This window comes from Mugil cephalus, chromosome 8 (assembly GCF_022458985.1).
Source record: "Mugil cephalus isolate CIBA_MC_2020 chromosome 8, CIBA_Mcephalus_1.1, whole genome shotgun sequence".
NCBI classification, from domain to species: domain Eukaryota; kingdom Metazoa; phylum Chordata; class Actinopteri; order Mugiliformes; family Mugilidae; genus Mugil; species Mugil cephalus.
Window position 1 is genome coordinate 5,650,365 of NC_061777.1, and position 21,680 is coordinate 5,672,044.

General features: G+C 41.2%; 1 protein-coding gene across 5 annotated transcripts in view; it reads left to right on the plus strand.

Annotated features, from left to right (window-relative positions):
* The first annotated feature begins 706 nt into the window (after nucleotides 1-706).
* The window catches only part of wdfy3 (WD repeat and FYVE domain containing 3), an 80,770-nt gene continuing 59,796 nt past the window's right edge, over nucleotides 707-21,680 (plus strand). For 4 of the 5 annotated variants that reach the window (XM_047590978.1, XM_047590980.1, XM_047590979.1 and 1 more), the window contains exons 1-4: nucleotides 7,101-7,223; nucleotides 15,717-15,927; nucleotides 17,291-17,414; nucleotides 19,852-19,961. In XM_047590978.1, the coding sequence (XP_047446934.1) occupies nucleotides 7,195-7,223; nucleotides 15,717-15,927; nucleotides 17,291-17,414; nucleotides 19,852-19,961 (474 nt within the window). In that variant the 5' untranslated portion in view covers nucleotides 7,101-7,194. Of the gene's footprint in view, nucleotides 1,144-7,100; nucleotides 7,224-15,716; nucleotides 15,928-17,290; nucleotides 17,415-19,851; nucleotides 19,962-21,680 lie in introns of those variants that run through there. The other variant, XM_047590981.1, reaches the window with a different exon arrangement.

Genomic DNA, 21,680 nt, shown 5'->3' on the forward strand with positions numbered 1-21,680 from the left:
AGAAAAATCAGAAACTGTTCTGTCGGTGGCTGAGGTTCCTGTGGTTTGTGGTTTGTTACCCCTTAGCACATCAAGCGCTTGTGAATCAGTGCAGTTGTCATGGTTTAGTGAGTACTGCTGTCACCTAGTGTTTACTATTGCACATTACAATGTTCATCAATCAAATGCTTTCTGGTGAAACTAGTTTTATCTCAAATCTTTTTATCTTTTTTTTCTTTTTCTGTGAAACTAAACTGATGGAGTGTACAGTGAGAGTGAACAGCCTGCTTAGTCATTGTTTGTATTGTTGTATACTTTTATTTACTAGGACATACTGCAATTTGTGATTCCTAAGGTACAAACTGAATTGGGAAAGATGGCTTTTAGGTTTATTGCTCCTGCTGAACGGCACAACGTATAGTCTAACTTCAAAATTTAAAACTAAGGATCCCCGAACACGTTTAAAAAGATTGTAAAATGTGTTGAATCCCGTGTATTAATTGAACCTTTAATTCTGTGAGTTTATGTTTTTTGTTTTCCTGTTTAAATTGTGTCTCAGCCGCTCTGGGCCAGGTCTCATGTCAATGGGACAAACCTGGTTGAATAGAGGCGAAATAAAAGAAAATAATAAATAAAACAAACTACCTCAAAATAAAATTTAAAAAGTGATAGAAGTATATTGAGAAATAAAGATCAATTCGACCATGTATAGCAGGTTCAGTACATAGTGAGATGAGAGGTTATTAAAAAAAATTATATTTCACAATTACATAAATATAATATCTAAAAATATAAGAAGATGCTTTTAACACTGGTTTGTCCTTTAAACTCAAAAAAGAATTATTAATTTTCATGGTGTCTTTTTTCTGTTTATCCAACAGATGTCAGCTTCGTGTTGCAGATGTGGCCCGGCTGAGAGGAGGAGGAGGAGGAGGAGGAGGAGGAGGAGGATGCTGTCTGGAGGAGAATCGGCGCTGGGACCTGGGCTTATTTGGATGTTGAGGGGAAAAATGGCTACCGACAGGAGGAAGGAGAGGGATCACTGGCCACTTCTGGATTAACTCGCTGTTTTCTCGTGACATATGGATGTACACGGAGCTCCCCGCATCGACTTAATTATCACATTGGAGGTTATCGTCGATACATAAACCCCCCTGGTTGCTGGTGAGTACATGGCGGACACGCAACAGACTGGTCAGACGGAGCCGCCGCTAGTTAGCACTGGATGCTAACTGGCTAGCATGCGAGCTTAGCAAAGAAAGGCAGGAATGTGCAGCAGTTCACAGGGACGGTTCGAGTCCGTGTCGGCGTGTCCGGGGAGATGTCACCAAATGCAGTCTGGAGCACAAGTCTCAAGCTACCGCCTTTGTTTATCCGGTGAAATTTCCCGGAGGGACCCGGTTACAGGAGCGTCGGTGTGGAGGAGCCTGACAGTTGTGGTTCAGACGCTGCCATACTAGCCTAGCATTTAGGTACCAGCCAAAGCGGCGTCGTGTTTTCAGCCCTGCGACGTCGGCGTTTGAAGCAGTAATTTAACAAAATGCAATCACTGGAAAATACGCGAGAAAGCTGCGCAAGACAGGGGCATGATTACAGTGTGCGACTATGCATATAATTGTTTTTAAACGTTACTTTATCGGAGGTGGCTACGCAGGGTTTGCAGACACTGTCCCGTGATAGCGACGCTTTGCTTCTGTTAAAAGTCGCACTGTTTGAAGGACTTGACGTCTTTTTTGGGGTGGTCTGGTGTGTGCAACTTGGAGTCACGTGTGTGTGTGTGTGTGTGTGGCCTCTTAACCACTGCATTGTTCCTGACTACATTGCTGACTGGCTGGATGCCTGCACACCAGCTGACTACCTTACAGCAGCTACAGTATGACTTGCAGAGTGTGGACAGTGGTGCAGCAAATGTGTTTTTGTTGTTGTTGTTGTTTTTTATTAATATATACATAGCTACACAGATCACACCAGGAACATGCTTCAACTTTCTCCACATTAGATAATTAGTAGTGTGAAAAAGCGCTTCAGAGTTATAGTTAATATCTTAAACTTAGTTATTAGTTGATGCAGCACAAAAAAACCCTAAGATCTCTTCAGCCAAGTTATCGTATTATGAGCTTCAACTATTATTTAATCTAATTTACCATTGATTACTTATCAATAGTAAATTAGATTAAATTAGACAGCCCGACTTCAAAGTTAAAGGCAGGTCAATGATCTTATATTTATACAAGTATTTTTGTACTCAAGACATTTGACAGTCACAACAACACATCTTCTCCCCTCATTCACATAAACCGCACACATGCCTTGCTCGAGGACACTTCAGGGGATCGGACCGCTAACCCTTTGACTCGGTAAATAGAAACTGGTTGTACACGAATCAAAGTGTTATGAATGAAGACTGAAAAATGCAACTGACTTGCAGCTGTTCCCAAAATCTAGTGAAGCGAATATGGTGCGTAAACAGTCAACCACCTCTCTAGGTAATTGATCATCGTTTGAGTCTGATCTAATATAAAAAAAAAAAAAACCTGATTAGATGACGCGTGGCTTGGGCCTCCAATTTGCACGTTCACATCTATGCTAAACTCAATTTATGTCTAAATGTTGCTGCAAAGAAATTGAGTTTATTTCTGCATAGACCGCTGTGTGTGAGCAGACAACAGCGTCTCTGTTGTGCTTGTACCAACAGCAGGGATCTCTGATTTTATAACTTTTTTTTTTTTGCCTGAAAAGTTGACGAGTAAACGAATTAGCTGCCATTATTTACTTGTTAACTGACTCAACCTATTATCTAGTGGTTTTGAGTTTCTGGCTGGATCGAATATGCGCAGGAAACAAAAATGGCCCCTCTCTATGTGATAGTGTGGTCAGTTTTGTCTACTATCTGACAATGTGTAAGAAAAGATTATATTCAATCAAATTATTTAGCCATAAAAATAATAAAGTAAGGCCTTAAACATAACCAAAATGTTAATCCATTCACAGTAACAATGGGCCTGTGAAATGCTTCCTTGTTGACAAGCTAATCCAAACAATGATTTACAGCTTGCAGCTGTAAACACCTAAAACATGTCCGCCTCCGGTCTGGTCATTTTTAACGCTATGGAAAAAGACTGAGTTCCCTTTTTTTTGTCGTGATTTACTGAGATCACTCAGAACCTGCCAGCGAGTCAGAACTGTAGCCTTGGGGTTGTTCCTTCCTTCTTCTTTTCTGCCACGGCATTTACGATGCTAACAAGCACTAAAACTCTTATCACCAGATCAGCTGCTGCGCTGGAGTTAAACTCCAGAGTAACAAGTGTTACTATGAGATAAATTCAAACGTTCGTCACCATGGTATATGAATACAGTGGCAGTTATATTTGTGTTTTTTTTGCAGTCTTTCGTTTTTACAGTGTGACACAGATATTTCTCTTACGGATATTTGTCCTTTGTGTTTCGGTATCAGCAATAATACTTCAGTAATAATTAACTACCATAAACATCTGCCAAGGAGCTGTGATCGACAACAATATTAAGGCGTTAGGTTGGCACAAGATTTTGCTTCTCCCAGCAAAGTGCAGCTGTACTCATTTCTTAAGTACTATTCACTTATTACATATGACTTGAAGTTCTGGATAATATTGTTTTTTGTTGTTGTTGTTGTTGTTTTAATCCATGATTCTGACTTAATATAAGCTCTAAGCTATAAGCTTACTGGGTAAACTACAGGTTGTAGTAAGTTGGAGTGTAGAAATGAAGAAACAGGGCCATTTACAGTTTCATTTATTATTATATATTTATTCATATTTATTTATATAAACTGATATGTCTGTAATGTCAATAGCAATGTGACTGGCTACCATAATAACCGTTGTTGTAGTCTGCGTGGAACCTTTTTTTTCAAAAAAATGCTAAAATTGGGGACATTTTCTTTTTTTTCTTATCTTTTTTTTGGCAAACCTTGCATATGGGACAAGTTTGTTCCACATCCACCTTCCACCAGTTCCATATTATTGATGAGGAGCCACGTTAGCCATTAGCAATAGTCACAAGTGAGCTATAGCTGCGAGAACATCGCACACGCTTACATCATCAGCTTGCATTTGTCACATTTATCGCCAGATGACAAATTCTTACAGGTCACACAGTTGTTGTGTCAACATCCAGGAAGTAATGCTTTTAGACTGATTTATAAAAGTCATGTCTGAAATTTCTTACTTCTTAACCATTCAAAGTATCTTAAGTTATACTGATCAGCCACAACATTGCGACCGGAAAAGTAAATACAATTCAGTGCTGGCAGATGTTTGGACCTCGTATTAATTTAGATGTTACTTAGACTTTTACCACCCACCTAGACTAGACCAGACCTTTCCACCCCATAATAATCACACTCCTTGATGGCAGCAGCCATCCCCAGCAGGATGCAGCCTGACGCAGACACACACACACAAAAACATGAAGAACGGCACAAAAACATGAAGAACGGCACAAAAACATGGAAGAACGGCACCAGGTGTTGACCTGGCCTCCAAATTCACTAGATCATGAACTGATCCAGTATCTGTGGGATGATCCACAGAGACCCCTCCCCTCAACTCATGGGACCCCCCCCCCCAACTACCAACATCCTGTAGCCAGACATCACGGGACGCCCTCAGAAAGCTCATGTTCATTCTCTGATGAGTCACGACTGTTTTGGAGAACTATGCAATATTAGGAAGTCAAAATGTTATGCCTTGCTATCAGTTTATAATGATACAGTGCTAGTTTCCCGATGAAAGCCGCAGTAATTGGGATGAATGACGAGGAACAAAAATGAATAGCAGATGAGCTGAAAGTCCCGTAATAACGTTTTACACTGAAGTCCAAATTGGGGAAATTTTCTTATCCGAGTTCTCACGAAAGAGGATGAGATTTAGGCTTAATGTAGCTGAAACTAATCGTTCCAAACAAAGCAAAGATTACATCTGAGATTAGATCTTTTGTCTAAGCCTTCCCCTCTGTGTTTTTGCCTCTTATTATTGATTCATCGTAGCTACATTAAAATCTTATTGGTAATGCAGCGCAAGGCCAACGCTAATATCCAACCGATCTTTCTCAGGGCATGTGAAATACACCACCTGTGTAATACGCTTATCAGCAAAGACACAACATGCAGACGAAAGTTGCAGTTTACCGGCCATCGTTTTTCCTGAGAAGAAACAGCGCGCGATCATAAAGCAGGAGTGGGTAAATCTTAATTAGATCTCAGGGGAATGGCCTGCACGTCATGAGAACAGGAACAGATATTAGTGTCAGCATACACAAACTAGTGCATCATTTTGCGAACGTGTACTTCATGTTTGCATATATTAAACATGTTTTTGTACCTTTTTTTTAAGGTACATATGGGATTATGAGTTAATTGTTGATTAAAAATGAATGTATAAACCAGGCGCTCATTGCATTATGGATGCAGTTTTCACTACAGCATGTTAAATGATCGTTGTTACTACATTTCAGGATGCGCTAATAGGAGGCTACAGAAAGAGTATTGAGATACAGATACTATTGTTAGTTTATGGGATTTGTTGAGAACTTTTTAGTCTAAAATCTGCTGTAGTTTGGGAATTTGTAGGATGCAACAAATATGTTTTCTTTTTCAAATATGAATTTGTGTTTTTTTTTACATGTCTTAAAGCAGCAGATATATGAGTCTTACAGTAAGTGAGTTGATCTTATACAGTATAAACAGGATGATAGAGTGAGGGGTTATGCACTGTCTGCTGTAATGCCAGGAGTGTTTTATTGGACAGACTTGAGTTTTATTACCTCAGTTTAATTGGCTGTGATTTTCACAGTCCGCTCTCTGCTCAGCACTGTACGTTAATAAGATTCTGGACTCCTGACGATCTTAAACGTTGGTGATCACGTGTGAGGTTTATTAGTGCTGGTCAGCAAAACTCTTGTACTGCATTATATTCGTGCAGTATTCTGTTTAGTGCTGCTTCGACCAAAACAGCTCCATCTTGATTTGAAAGCTCTGATATTGATCAGGCATAACATTATGACCACCTTCCTAATATTGTGTAAGCCTCCAAAACTGTTGTGACTCATCAGAGAATGGACATGTGTCTTCTGAGGGTGTCTTGTGGTGTCTGGAAACAGAATATTGTGTAGTGGGGGCCTTTGGGTCCTATGGGTTGAGGGGAGGGGCGTCTGTGGATCATCCCACAGATACTTGATCAGTTTGGGATCTAGTGAATTTAGAGGCCAGGTCAACACCTGGTGCTGTTCTTCACATTTTCTGAGTTGTTCCCAAAGCGTTTTTTTTTTTTTGTGTGTGTGTGTCCGGCTGCATCCTGCTGCCATCAAGGAGTGTTGTCATGGGTCGGAGGTGTCTGGTCTGGTCTAGGTGGGTGCTACATGTCAAAGTAACATCCACACAAATGAATGAATGCCAGGTCTAAAAGTTTCCTAACAGAACATTGAATCATCACAAGATGGTCAATGCCATTTACTTCTCCTGTCAGTGGTTTTAATGTTATGGCTGATTGGTGTTTATTACCAAGAAATTATCATGCTTTCAAAATTTTAATTCTTACTAAAAAATTGCCTCATATGCTAATATTTCAGTTCTCTCTTTACTTTCACGTACTGTTGATTACTAGCTGGTACCATTGTTTATACCCATGTAATCATGTAGAGTTAGTGTGAACTCACTGAACTTCGCTGTACATATTGTCGAGTGACCATAGGATGAATCTTTAATGATCCTCACCGCCGTGATTAGTGCCTCCCCCCTGCTCCTCCCCTGCTCTCGTGCAAATGGTACGCTCCTCTCGGTCTTACAGCCACATCCCTCACTCCACCCTCCCTCCTCCTTCTTCTTCCTGTGAAGCCCTGTACACCCCACCCCGTGTTGGAGGGGATCAGCTGTGCCAGTCCCGGCAGACCACACACACACACACACACACACGCACACACACACACACACACAGTATGCTGGCTGGCAAACAAAAGCCACTGGCACTGCCAATGAAGACGAGTTATGCCTCCGCGCCTCCTCGCTTCTCCTCTTCTCACGCTGCCGTGAGGGGGAAGGCATGACACCATTGTCGTCGCCTGTCCTCATCAGAAAGACACAGTTTTTTTTTTTGGGGGCGGTGGGGGGGGCTCGAGTGGTCGGTTCCGCGGCTCACGGTGGAATATTTTGCGTCTGTTTTTACCCGCCGATGACTTGAGATGCTGGCGGAGCGCAGAGAGAACAGCAGGTAGGGGGGGAAAATCAGAACTGGGTGCTGAGCCTGTCTCCGCGGCGACCGGAGATTTGTTTACCGTTAACTGGCATCGCTTTACCTGGGCGGATGTAGCGTCTTTGTGAATATTATCCCGTTCCCGATGTTGCCTCTCAGTTTCAGCGCCAGACTGTTTTATGCGTTACTTAACATTAAAGCTTCCATTAGCGGCGTTACCACCATCTTACAGATAGAACAGCTCTGCAGAAGCGGCAGCTCTGTCTGTAACTAAATACCCCTGATTTCTCCAGAGCCGTCGTCTGCTGAGTGGAAGAAAAGCTTGATAGGGCTGCATTTACATTTTTATAACCAGTGTAATTATATCTGAGCAGACATTTAATTATTAACTCTACCTGAGAGTGGTACTGCTGAGTTTGAAGTTATTATAAGCTGAACTCTGTCATATAGAAGTCACGACATTTGATTTCAAGGTGAATATAGTTAATAGGAGAAGTGATAATTTGAGTATTTATAGACAAGGAATGACCAATGTAGAATCAAAGATGGAGATTTAGATCCCTCTGTTGTTAACTATGGGGTTGTCACTGCTTTGTTCATATTTGGAAATGCTGAGAACAAAGCATTGTTGCTGATGTTGTATCAACAGGTCATTGTAATAGTAATACATGTGTGAAATTCAAATGTTCGATATCTCTACTACAGTTGTGATTAAAATAATTTGGTTCACAACAACAACAAAAAAAACTCTACAGAGCTTAATGTTTTGTGATTATATAATTTTGTAATGGCAATGGACGCACAGCAATTTGTATGGGAACAGCTTGTTGGCATGGATACCATGCAGTGAATCAAGTAACAGATTACTGAAAGTGTCGGCCTGCTCGCAGATTTTTTGACAAATAAACCCACGTTTTGTTCAGGATTCACAGTTTCCCCGGTACTCCAACATTCACCATTTACAGCTGGCGGTAGTGACACAGGTACGACTCTGTCCGTGCATGTGTGTGTAATAGCCTGTGATGACGACACCTCAAGTATTATTTACCAGAGGCCTAAATTGCTGTACAGCATGGTGGCTGTCAACTCTGCTCCTGCCTGGGCTTGTTTGGCTTGAGATCATTTCTTGTCCTTCTGGTTTGTGTCATGAATTGTTCATGAAAAAAATGCTACACTTGTAAGAAGCAGCTCAATTATAGGTTTATCATGTTTAATTGGCAATACTTTGAGTTATTTTATATTTGTGGTTAATCACAAACAGTAATAACTGACCAACATTTACCTGCAGGTTGGTTTGAATTCTCGACCCCGCATACCTGGCCTTTCACTTATTTCAAATTTTGTACTTTGTTTTACAAGTTGGGGTTTTATCCAACTCGCATCAGCCAAATTTTTGTTCTCCGTGGAGCTCCTAGCTACCTACTCCTGCAAACTGTCAGACAAAAGACATTTCTGAGATTACGTCACTTTCTCCAGAGGAACAACCACACAAGCCTTTGAAGAGTTGGGCTTTTCCAGGGCAATGGCTGCCTTCATCTCCCAGGAGTTAGCTCTAACTCTGCGAGACGTTCATTGAAGCTGGCATCCGCTTAAAGAGAACGCTTTGAAAAAGACTGGAGGGCCAAGAAAGCAAACTCGGTTTCCCACTGCATTGGGGTTGACATTCCATTGATGCCATTTTTCTTTTCTTCAACCGAGGCAAGACGTGGGTTTGATGCTGTTTTTCGGAGACTCTAGCTTTGAGTCGGTTATCCTTCGTATGATGCTTATGCTTCAGGTTTCTAATTCCCTTTAAACCAGCTAGCTACCTTATAACTTACTGTTAAGTCGGCTTCTTGGAGTTCATCAGGTATGCAGTCCTCTGTCTGCTTGCATAGGTCAACCACAGGACATTCAAATTCACATCAGGGCAGAGAGACTGGGTAACTGGCTTGGCTTGTAATTTCTAAACTTGTTTGGTTATTTGGGATAATAGTAGAGAAAACATCAGCATTCAGTGGAAGCTGTGCAAGGAATCTAAATTGCTTGCTCTTACAATTTCAGTCTGTCTGAATTGTCATTAACATTTCAAGGAAACAAGTGAACTCTTCCTGGGAAAGCTGAGTCAAAATGAGGAAAAAACAGAAGAAACTGTAATGATTAAAATTAGGTTTACTGCTGGACACATAGGGTCCAAGTATCGCTGGCCTTAGTTAGGTCACTAAAAACATAACTTGGCTTTTGATTAAGTTGTAGATGGTTGTAGCATAGGTTTAAATTAAGTAAATCTACACCTAAATAACACACCCAAATCTATTTTCTAGGTTTTATGTAAGTTTAGTTTCAATCGAAGCTGGAGAATCTCAACATAAAAACAGAGGTCCCTAAAGTATGTGTTTAAGGTTCCGTGGTTTTGTGACACTCGCTGCTTACCAAGTAGGTGGAGTGAGTTGTAATCCTGCATTCGTCTACAGATCACTGCCTTCTCCCGTTGTTGATTTACCAGCTCGGTCTTATGCTGAGTCGTATGACATGTGTTTGCCCCAGTTTGTGGTCCCGGCCCTGCTGCGCTCCGACTCTACCATTCTCCCGGGCGCTCTGGTTCGCTTCAGTAACGCTCTGTAACATAGGGCCCCGTACAATAGTGTTTAACAGTGAGTATTGTTCAGTACTAAATACTGGCTTTGATCTGTCCGAAGGACACGTTGCATTACAAAAGTAGATGAGCATACAGATTGTGAAAATAATTTATCTGGAAAGTTGAATAATGAATGCAAAGTAACATTATTACAAATTGTACTTTAGACAATTTAAGCTCTCAAAAAAGTGTACATTTTGATAGCAGCTTTTAAGCAGCCTAATATTATAATTCATAAAAATAGTAAAGATATTTGCCCAACTACAGTATATAATATACGACACACACACTCTCCAAACAAGTCCATGTGTGTGAAGAAACTTTCCTGGCTTTCTGCTTGTCTTTTCATAGTGAATCTTGCACGTTTAACCTGGCTCATTAGACTGGATGTCTTTAAACCAGCCACTTCTGCTTTTTTGATTTTCAGTTCCTGACATCCAGACGAGATTTTCTCCTTGACTTGCAGCTTTTCAACAGATTTGTCTGTGTCTTAGTCAGAGTTTCTATTTTAGCTGGGCGTTAAGAAGTGGCTTTTTCTTCTGAGGCTATGTTTCAATCGCTTTATAACACTTCAGTTGGTGTGCTGACCTGGTCAAATCTGCTCTTGCTCCGTAGTGTTTTTTTTCAAAGCCTTGGTGTCCTAATACACTATGTACCTTGTTGTGTTTTTACTGCTAAACGGCAGGAATGAGAACCAATGCCCAAACATTATAGATGAGTCATTGCAGGAAGGGGAAGGACATTAGCGGTAGAGAGAACTGATTTGGCTGCAGAAAAATAGACCTCTCATCTCATCTCACATGCATTGATGGTAATCAACGATTATCCAAAACGTCCAAGAAAAGCAACTGGAATTGAAGATGTTCTGCCACTCATCCAATTAGCCTCTTCGGTTCTAAAGGACTGGTGGGGAGTTGGGGTTATACTAGTTGGTCGCTAGTGGATATTACTGATTATAGGTAAGCCTCTTGTGTATTTCACATCCCAAATGTTTCCGAGTGAAACAAGCGGAACATAAAAATCTTGCCAGTGTATGGATGGAGCTAGACTTTCTGAAAACACAGTCAGTTACCCCGCTTACTTTTGCTTCCCCCAATGATCCAAAGCCATTAGAAGCAAAATGAGTAGGAACCAAAGACATGGACGATAGTGTTTCCTTTGATAAAAATCTGAGAAACTATGTGTTTGCGTGATTATAGCAGTCAACTGTGTCATTTTCTTCCACTGGTCGTCATCTCAGAGTTGAGATTAGATGAACTTGGTTCGTCCGCTGCTTGTCGTGAGAAAAGACTCGGACTGAAGAAAACTGTTTCTTGGGAAAATCTTTTTTGTCAGCTCTGCAGTGTTTCCTGTTCGCCCTGAATGCAGTTTGCCGCCGTTTGTTCATCTTGACCTTCTCTCGCAGGGCAAAACCCAACTGGAAACATCTTCTGATTATCTTATCGATTATCGTTTGATTGACGCAGAAACACAAGTATCCATTGCAGCCGTTCACCTCTGCCGGCATTTTTCTGTCCCACTTTACTGCTGCATTTTCTTAGAACGTTATGCATTCTTACTAAATTAGTTTATTATCATTTAATTTGATTTTGTAGTATCTCTCAAGTGTTTATACTTGGCTTGTAATTTCCTCTGGCTGTTCTGCTGGCACTGCCTGTTGAAGTGGACTCTTTTGAACACTTTTGACCTTCAGTTTCTTTTATTTTGTATTTGTATTTATCTGTATGAAGGTAAAGGTGTCCGACCATTTATAAAATGCTTCATCTAACCCCATCGTTAAATGTTCACCAAACTTTATCGGCCACTGCAGCAGGTGGGGTATGATTTGGTTGTTTTTGGGAGCTATACTGGACTTGATTTAAAACCTTATCACAGGAAAGCAGAGCCTGTGATTAGTTGTGTTGTGGAGTGTATCGTGGCCGACGCAGGCTGTATCGTAAATGTTAAATCCGGGGCTTTTCAGGCCTTGTCGTCTTTGATCTCCGTAACGTGTGTGAAATGTGGGTTAACGTCAGGTCCCACCTGTCTGTAGTTATTATCCTATGAAATGTTCTTTCAAACTGAGCCCAGAAGCCCAAGGCAGTGCTCTTTGAGAACTATTTGTGTAACCTAACTCATACTCGGACCGGTACTTCTAATTTTATCAGTTCCTGTTTGTTTGAAATTTACGATTTCAATGGAACGACTCTCGATATCTTGAGTGGCTGCTTCGCCTACCTAGTGACAAATCAAAGCTCGAGCCACGTGGGGACGTTCAATCCCTTGAGGCTGCGCACGCTAAAAATACATCTACACACACTCATGGACAGTGTCAGGTACTCAAGATAAAAGTATACCGAACCAAATGGTAGACGGTAAATGGGATTTCAGTTCGAGTGGGGGGGTTCACCCAAAGGGCAGTCGTGCTACGTGGCTAAAACGAGTTACTAAAGCCTTCAGTCTGAAGTAATTTGGTTAGTTCAGAATCAGAATAATACTTGAAAGCTTCTTTGCAGCTCCATTTATGTTGCCCTTCACGTTCTTGCCATCTCTCATCTGTGACAGTCTGTAAAGGACAGAGGGATGAGGAGAAAGTACATGTGGGTTGTTTAAATGCCAGCCGTGGCAGAGCAGAGCCTTCAACAGAGAAAGTCCTTCATGGAGGGCAGACATCTGGGAAGACATAATCTTCCCACTTAGCGCTTACAGTCATAGTCAACATTGTACTGTACGATGGATCAGTTAGAAAACAACCACCCTAATTGGGATCTAGTGGTATTCTGGGAAAGGTCATTAAGTAATCAAATTAGTGGGGGTGATACTGCCTAGTGCATATTGTGTATAAAATGAATCTGGCGATAAGCTGGTATTTCTGGAGTAGAGAAAAGGTCAGAGATCAGCGTGTTTCTTCCTCTAATCTGACAATTAAATTCCAAATTAAATTCCATTTGCCGCAAATAAATGAGTGTATGGGCCGATAGATTGTCAATGTTGGAGCACATGAAATAGTTCTTAATTATAACCAAAAAACAAAAACAATTATTTCAATAAAAGTGTGGATCACACAAAAAAGAAAGCCACAAGCTAAACCATGTACTTCAAAATCATAATTTCTGCCATGAGGGCAAGTCTACAGTATATTTTAATAATATCATTATATCCCCGTATCTCCAGCACTTGTGATATCGCTATAACGGAATCAAATTTATATACAGAGAAGCTTCCCAGGAGTGAATTATTCTGCTCGTGAGGGCTCTTACCTCAGGGCTGACACTTTGAATTTTTCACAGTTTTTCACAAAAGTGGGTGAGTTGCAAAAGAAATCCAGTTGATGCTTATGAGGTTTCATAGAGTCCAGAGTCCAGAGTGATCAGACCACAAAATATGTGTTTACACCTGACATTTAAAATGTTTTATGCTCTATGCAAATAAAAACTGACATTTTAAAATGGGCTGATCGACCAAACGCTATAAACTCTCTGGGGTATATTCTCTCCTTTTCTCTTCCTTGAAACGAGGCTTTCACTGTTTGTTGTTGTTGTTGTTGTTGTTTCGGTGCCTTTTTTGTGTCCTTTTTTTTTTTATGTTTGGAAGCTTTGATGCTAGCAAACTAAGTAGGAGGAAGAAAACATGTTGGCGCTACAGGGAGGTGGTTTTAGTTCATGGCAGGCCTAAAATAAATAACTACGAAAGGTTGAGCTTGACTAGAGCCCGAATATCAGTCCGATCTGATCAGCTTATTTTTATGGTGCAAACATTGCATGACTGTTTATAGAATTACATGTTGAGGTGCTTGTGCGTTATCTTCAGATTTGAGCTGTAGTAGTTTCTGCTTAATAAATGCACATTTGGGAAAATCCTGAGAACTGGTTTATGTGGAGCTTTTTAACGATCTGTTTACATCTTTCACATTATGTTTGTATTCTGATCTGAAAGTTGGGGTGTGGCTCATCATTACAATTAATGAGACAATTAATATTGGTTGCATAAAACTTAATTGATAAATTAATAGCTTCCTTAGCGCTGGTATCTTTAAACGTTAAAACTAAAGGGTCTGTTTTGTCGGTGTATAAAGTGAGACTAACCCTTTGTTAAGACTGTGCATTAGGTTGTCATGTCTCTTCGTTGATCGTGGAGATTGACGACTTCTTGAGGGGACTAGAACTGAATCGTAAATTTTTTTTGACCTGGTCTTTAGGTGGATAATACATCAGGGATGAAACCCCCCGACTGGAATCTGCAACAAAATACATTTGTAACATGAGAGCAAGAAATGAAAGGAAAAGAAAGAAGAGCTTGACAGTTTTTTCTGTCTTACATGCAAAAACAACAGAATTCTTTCTCATAACATCCTTCATCTCTAAAAGATCATAATGGCCGTCATGTGGTGGAAATTAAACAGTCATGATTTCTCTCCTTCAACACAGTGTCCATGAGCAAGGCAGAGCGCAGCCGCTTAAAAACGAAGGTCATATGTGAAATTAATAAGCAGCTTTCACTCTTCCAGGTTATTTCTCCTCATCATTGGATGCTTATCCGTGTTGCATGTAGCCTTTTGAGCTCTCAAATCTCCTAGCAACCGTCTCCATATAGTCTGGAGAGAAGTTGACACGTGGAACAAATGGCTAAATTTATATCAACCACGCTCAAGGGAAGTGAGATGCAAAATTAATAGCAGCCAAGGATGTTTATCTGTTCGTGTGTCTGTTTCCTCCCTGGTTCAAAGTCAGTGGGAGAAGAAACGGGAACCAAAACATGGGACCCGCTGTCTGTGTAATCCAACACAGAGCAAACTGTGGAGTCAGAGCTTCTAGCTGGAACAATCAGCTGTGCTGCTATCACAATCACAATCAGCTTTATGGGTTAAGTGTGTGTGTGCACATACGAGGAATTTGACTCCGGACACTTTGCTCACTTGTATAGAAAACAACAAACTTAAATAAGCATAAGAAAAATAAAGGGTAAGAGCAGATATGTACAATAAAGTTGTAGAGTGAGTATGTACAATGTATGCAGAGTTATTGATCATGTGAATGGTCTCACATCATAGTGACGTCCTGAGGGAAGAAACTGTGTTTGTGGCGGGTGGTTTTGGCGTCCAGTGCTCTGTAACACCGTGCTGTACTATACACTCTCTGTGTTTAAAACAATATCTGTACTGATTGATATTTGATACCAAACCCTGTGTTGTTAAACCAGTTTTTTTTTTTTTATCGTAGATTGCAGTTAGAACAGTGACAGATAAATGAAATGACAGTTAAACATTAACATCCTGCTCATGCTACAGTTTCTCTGTATATTGTGATAAACATTTAAGAGCTTCCAAAGGCAGCGGTCTTTCTTTATTTTAAACAGTTTTTTGTCATTTTTTTTTATTTTTTATTAACAGTCCTGATAAAAAGTACAAACAAATGTCCCCAATAGTTTAATACGGCTGCTGAAAATCCAATTTAGTTCAATTCACGTTGTGTCAAGAACAAACCAAATTGTCTCCAGACGCTTCCCAGAACCCGTCTGTCCCCCAGAGCGAGCAGGCGACGGTGGCGTGGAAAGTCTTTCGCTTAATAGAAACCACGAGCAGCGCTAGTGTGCGTTTGTTTTTCTGTTTTGCTGCCGATACCAATATATTGCTGAGATTTTAATGTGTCCAGATGCAGATGCAGATTCTGCATTTGTAGTGGGGCTGTATCAAATTAATATTTTTTTTATTTGTTTTTAATCTATCGATAACTGACTTACCAATGAATAATAAACATAACTAATAAACTAACACCATATATGTGAAGAAATAATCCATTTCAAACTTTTAAAGAGGTGGATTTAGGAACAAATAAATTTGTCAGCTTTGAGCCCAACATGACGTTTGACTATCGAGCTACTTTGCGATAATTAAAAGTTCTCCTTGTCGCCTGCAGGGCTGCCTTTGCCCTGACGAAGCCCCTCAAGATGAACATGGTGAAGAGGATCATGGGGCGGCCGAGGCAGGAGGAGTGCAGCCCCCAGGACAACGCGCTGGGCCTGATGCACCTGCGGCGCCTCTTCTCCGAGCTCTGCCACCCTCCTCGCCACATGACCCAGAAGGAGCAGGAGGAGAAGCTCTACATGATGCTTCCTGTTTTTAACAGGGTGAGTCCAAATGCAGCAAAACGGCACCGCGCGTGGGGCCGAACGTGACGTAGCTCCCGGGTATGTGCACGTCTGGCGGTTAAAAGCGGATTTCCATACAGGTGGCTCGACATATCTCTCACATATAAAACTGACAGAAATGTTACCGTTGGCTTCATGGCTGTTATCAGTTATTTGGCTCCACTTTACATTATCAGACCACTCTGTTAATAAACTCTGTATTTAATGTCCTGTACTGACTGACAGTGACACCTGGTAGACACCTTTATAAAATTTTTAGTTTAAGCAGTTTAAGCCCTTTATATAATAACTACATACAACCATCAGCCACAACATTATGACCACTGACAACTACATGACGGATGTTTCTGAGACATTACCACCATCCTATGCACGCTAGCAGTAGACACCCTAGCAGAGCATACAGGCCGACACAGACACACAGGAGAAGAAAAAGCTTGCGGAAGAACAGCACAAGGTGTTGACCTGGCCTCCAAATTCAATAGATGCCAGTTACCAGACACCACAGGACGCGCTCAGAAAGCACATGTCCATTCTCTGACGAGTCACGACTGTTTTGTAGGCACAAGGGAGACGTACACAGTGTTTGGAATTAAGAAGGGAGTCGTAGTGTTATGCCCGAGTGGTGTGTGTGTGTGTTTTTATGTAAGAGAATACAAATATTATTACTACAAACATATAACTACGAATAAGATTGAGGATCCCATTTACAATCTTTCTCTATTTCTAAGTGACAGTATAACTTCTCCGTTTTGCAGCCGCCGCTGCAGAAACAGCTTAGACGAGTGTTCTCGTCAGACTCGAGTGTCTTACCAAGGGTCTCTTGACTCGTCAGCTAATTACCCAACGCTGCCGGTGATTCACTCACGGGTGGCGTAATTCACGCCAGGATTCAGAAGCGAAGCGCTCCCTGCGCAGGCTCCGGTCCTACTTTCATGTCAGATTCGCTCCATAAATAAAAACATGAGGAGCCTTTGTTGAATGAAGTGTCGTTTATCTTTGACCTGCTCTCCCGAAGGCGTCGCCTGTGTTCTCCTCTGTGGCTGTAAAAGTAGGACGTGTCAGGAACAGAGAGAGAGAGCGAGAGACACTCTGCCTGGATGATTCCTCTTTGTCTGTACCTGTTGTAATTACAGCTGTAATCGTGAGGCCCTGCAGGCTTTAACTGCAAATGCGGACACGTTTATTTAAAAACAGATAGCTCATAGATGCATGTTTTCCTTCTGTCTGTGGGTAATTTTGACATTAACATTTATTTATTTTATAGTTTTTATCCCTCTTTTTTCTTCTTATTAAAAAAATAAAATGATAAAATGTTTTTTCCCACCGTTTATCTGTTCAGGTGTTTGGGAATGCTCCGCCCAGCAGCATGACGGAGAAGTTCTCCGACCTGCTGCAGTTCACCACCCAGGTTTCCCGACTGATGGTGACTGAGATCAGACGAAGAGCCTCTAACAAATCCACAGGTGAGACTTCGTGATCATTGCACGCAGCCTGATCGCGTCTCGTCACAAACGTGATCTAGTGGAGTGCGTTTGTTGCAAAGTTGACGGTGGATTCAAATCCGAATGCTAAAATTTTTAGTAGTTACAATGTTGTTGTGTAGTTGTTGCAAATATTTTGTGCAAGATAAAGAGCACTATTTAATCATTTGTGCAATTAATGAAAATATGTTCGTTATAAGATTATGTTTTCCCAGATCTATTAGGTTTATATCAACTGTTAGAACATTTACATCCATTATTTTATGTCCAGAATACAATGTGGTAATTCTTGCATTCTTTGTAAAAATGAAGCATCCCACCACTGTAACACAGCTGGAACAACCACAGCTTCGGTATTTTAAATATCACAGTGAGCGTTGTGTTTCTCGTTTGGTGGTCGGCCTATTGGAGTCCTCATGGTGTCATCTGTTGTTTTTGAGAAAAGAACCTGACATTGGCCCTGTTCAGTCCTTGAATTAGCATCTATCCTGGGGAATCTGATGTCACCAACATGTGTTCACACCCGGCATTAAAATGCGTCTCCAGATCCGATCTCAGTCGCACTCGAACACCAACATTATTTGGGGCAGAGCAGAATATTTAAACAGCTGCAGCCTCTAATGGGTCTGTGTGTGTCTGCGTCATAGCGCGGACACATTAAGTGATTATTTGTTTCTCTACGCTGACGTTAGTGATTTTAGGGACCTGCATAAAACGCGTGGGCACCTGTGATGAAGGTAAATAAAGACATCGGTGATTGAGGAGCTACGACATTCTGCTACCCCAGATTTATTCTTTTATCAGTACTCAAAGGCAAATCTTAGGCATTTTATATTCTGTGAATATGTGTGTTTTAGATAATTTATGTCCACTCCGCTGTGAGTCAAGGTAACGACAAACACGCTGATGGTGTGTTTGTCTAATGTAACTTAACTACAGTCAATTAACCATATGCTGAAAGGTTATTTAATGACTGAATCGCACACAGTGGACTCATATTCAATGATTTCCTTTCCTGTTACTTATCGATTTGACTTATTTATTTTATAACCGCTACAACCGCTAACACTTTAAACGGCTCTCGTTACTAACGAACCTTTAATAATAGCGTCGTGTGCTCTGACTGAATGAGGCAAAACTGACGCTAGAGCCTTCCCATTGAGTAGGAGGTGTTTGATGTGACTCAGGACACATTGTGCGTTCACACTCCACAAATGAACGTGGAAAAACGAGAACACCCGCGAATGTGGTCAGAGATTGGGGTCAGTTAAATGTGATCTCAGCGTTCACACCTGTGCACTCGTCGTTTGTACAACATAAAATTACGCTCAGAAAAATAATAGAGATCCCTTTACAATTAAACTTAATTAGACAAGTCATTAAAGCAATATTATGCTCAACACATAACTGATTAATGACAAATTTGAACGGTGGTTGAATGGTATTATACACAGATGGTAAAATATGTCACCGTGATGTTTGAAAGCGTAGCAGGGTGAATTAATTATTCAGAATTAATAGACTCCTCTGTTTGCCACAGATCATTTTTATCATCTTTTCTCCAGGTGAGCCGGCAGCGTCTCTTCAAAAGCTTTGACAGTGGTGGTTTTCTCACAGGAAAGACATTAAACAGACAGAGAGAGAAAGACATTTTCACACTCCTGAATACACACACACACACACACACACACACACACTCTTTATCGCGTCTTTTCATCTCTCCCCCGTCTCTGCCTGATCATGTGACATGTTGTTTTCCAGCAGAGAACTACTCTGCTTTTGCAACACTGCGGTTTAAACACACACACACACACACACACACACACACTTACACTCCTCCAGCCTGTTGTCTCCAGCCCTCTGTAGACTGACTCAGTTGTTGAGTCATGCTCTCAAGTGGCTCGCTTACGTGCTCGTCATCAATACAAACAATTAGAATTTTTTCTTCTAAACCGTGAGCGACGAGACTTTGGCTCAAAGCGTCGGCCGGATTTTAAGCTAAAATTTAAAAAGGGGCGTTCGTTCCTCCCAGAGCCGACTGAATATGTGTGATTCAGCTGATTGTTATGCTTCTTCTCTAATGGCAGCTCGCTGAGAGAGTGTGTTGCTTTGAAGGAAGGACAAAAGGTTATGCATTAATCTCAGCGTAATTGTTTTTTTTCCCCCACTGAATCCGATTTTGGCGAATACACACATAACTTTGTGACATTTTCTAATAACAGCTTAATACATACAAGGAGATGAGACTAAACACTTTGTCGGCGCATCACCTCCGCCGTGGTGATTTATACGTTGCATATCTGATCATTGTTCCAGCAGCCCATCTGGACCTGCGACGCTGAGCTGTCTTTTTCCATCTGGTTAACTGCACATTAATTTATGCGTGTGTGTGTGTGTGTGTGTGTGTTTGCTTCTCCAGAGGCCGCCAGTCGAGCCATAGTCCAGTTCCTGGAGGTGAACCAGAGTGAGGAGGCGAGTCGTGGCTGGATGCTTCTGACCACCATCAACCTGTTGGCCTCCTCTGGACAGGTTAGTTTATTGTTGTGCAGAAAATGGCATTTTGCTTGTGCTTATTTAGATTATTGTGCCAGATCTGGGATCACTGGATGCACCAGCTCATGTAACCTCACACGGAAAAGAACGTAAAATAAAACGGAGACTTTGGTGTAACAAATTTAAATCTACTGACCCACATTCCAGTTTGCTTGTTGGCCTGGATGTTTGGCATGAGAACTGGTTTGGCAAACCCATATCCCATAAGATGAAGAGGAAGAAGAATATACTTTGTAGTAAGAAACAGCAGAGCAGAATGCTAAGAGAAAGATGAGTCCGCTCTCCATTACAGTGGTTTGCATTATAAACTGGGCCAAACCCCGATTTCCTCGTCAAATATTTGGATGAATTGGGCCAAGACTCCTGTAGTGTAAATCCAGCACATAGACCGTAGAAAATATAGATGAAATGTTGGATTATACACTGTACTTTTTATTTTTTCCTAGTCTCGTGGTGTCTGTGTGCCCTTTCGCTAAGTGGTTGCCAATGGCAACTGTCAGTCATGATGATGTCACATCTTGTTTTTATAGCATCAAAGAACTGAAACTAAAATGAAACATGAGCATTATATTATATGCCTAAAATGACAGAACCCATTGTTGGAAAAAAAAAAAATGCTGATGCATACTTCAGTGTTTTAGTTCAGACAAGTCCACCCGCTAACATGAGGGGGTGGAGCTTATGACTTATGCACAAGCTGGCAACCAGGGGAGCTGTACACGCTTTGGCTTCTTTCGAGGAGCCGTCATGTCGTCCATCTTTTTATAGTCTATTGTTGAGATGTGTTGGTCAATTCCTAAAGTTGTTTCACATAAATTTTACTTGATCACCCCTGAGCCATTTGTTAATCTGCTCCTGCTTCCTCTATCGATGTCACATGAATAACATTATTGTCATATTTTCAACAATTACATGTAATGAAGTTAAAATTAGTTTATTTGAGGCATTTGGTCACACTGCTACTCTACTCCACACTGTTTAGAATCTTAAAATGGCATCTTCTGCTTATTTTGAAGCGCACTATGAGCTGTACAGGTTTGACATTAAGCTCGTGTTTTCGTCTCTGTCTGGACTCTCTCGCCGTGGTCAGCAGACATCTTTTTGAACTTTTCTGGCCAGCATTCCTCTGGAGATCTTGTGGGAGTGTTGCCCTCAGCTGGCTGACTGGCTGCTTCTCTTGCTTGGCTGCACACCAGAAATCCACTGCTGTTGTTGTTATGCAGTCAAACACTTCCTCTCTCTGTCTGCGTCTGCAGACATGTGATGAACTCTGTCTTCGCTCTTTTCTTTTGAGTTGACGATTCTTGTCAACATACAGCTAACGAGTTACACCTTAAGCGATTCAAGCTGTTTCTTGTCATATGCACGGTATGAACAGCACTTTAAACCATACAGTGAAGTTCGCACTTTGCAAGTCTCACTTTCTGACAAACCAAATGAATAAAAAAAAATTATAAAAGCCACATATAAAAAGCACGATGCACGAGATTCCTGTTAAATTCAACACTTTGAGTGAGTGTATAGATTTAGAGTGAGTTCACAAATACATTTGAGAACTTGACAGCTTATTTCTGCTGCGCTGTGTTCAGCGTGTTGGGCTGTGCTAACGCAGGCAACTAGACTAAACTACTCTCAGGCTACATACATGTCAACAGCAGCTCTTGTACTGAAATGTAACATGAGGTTTGTTTACTT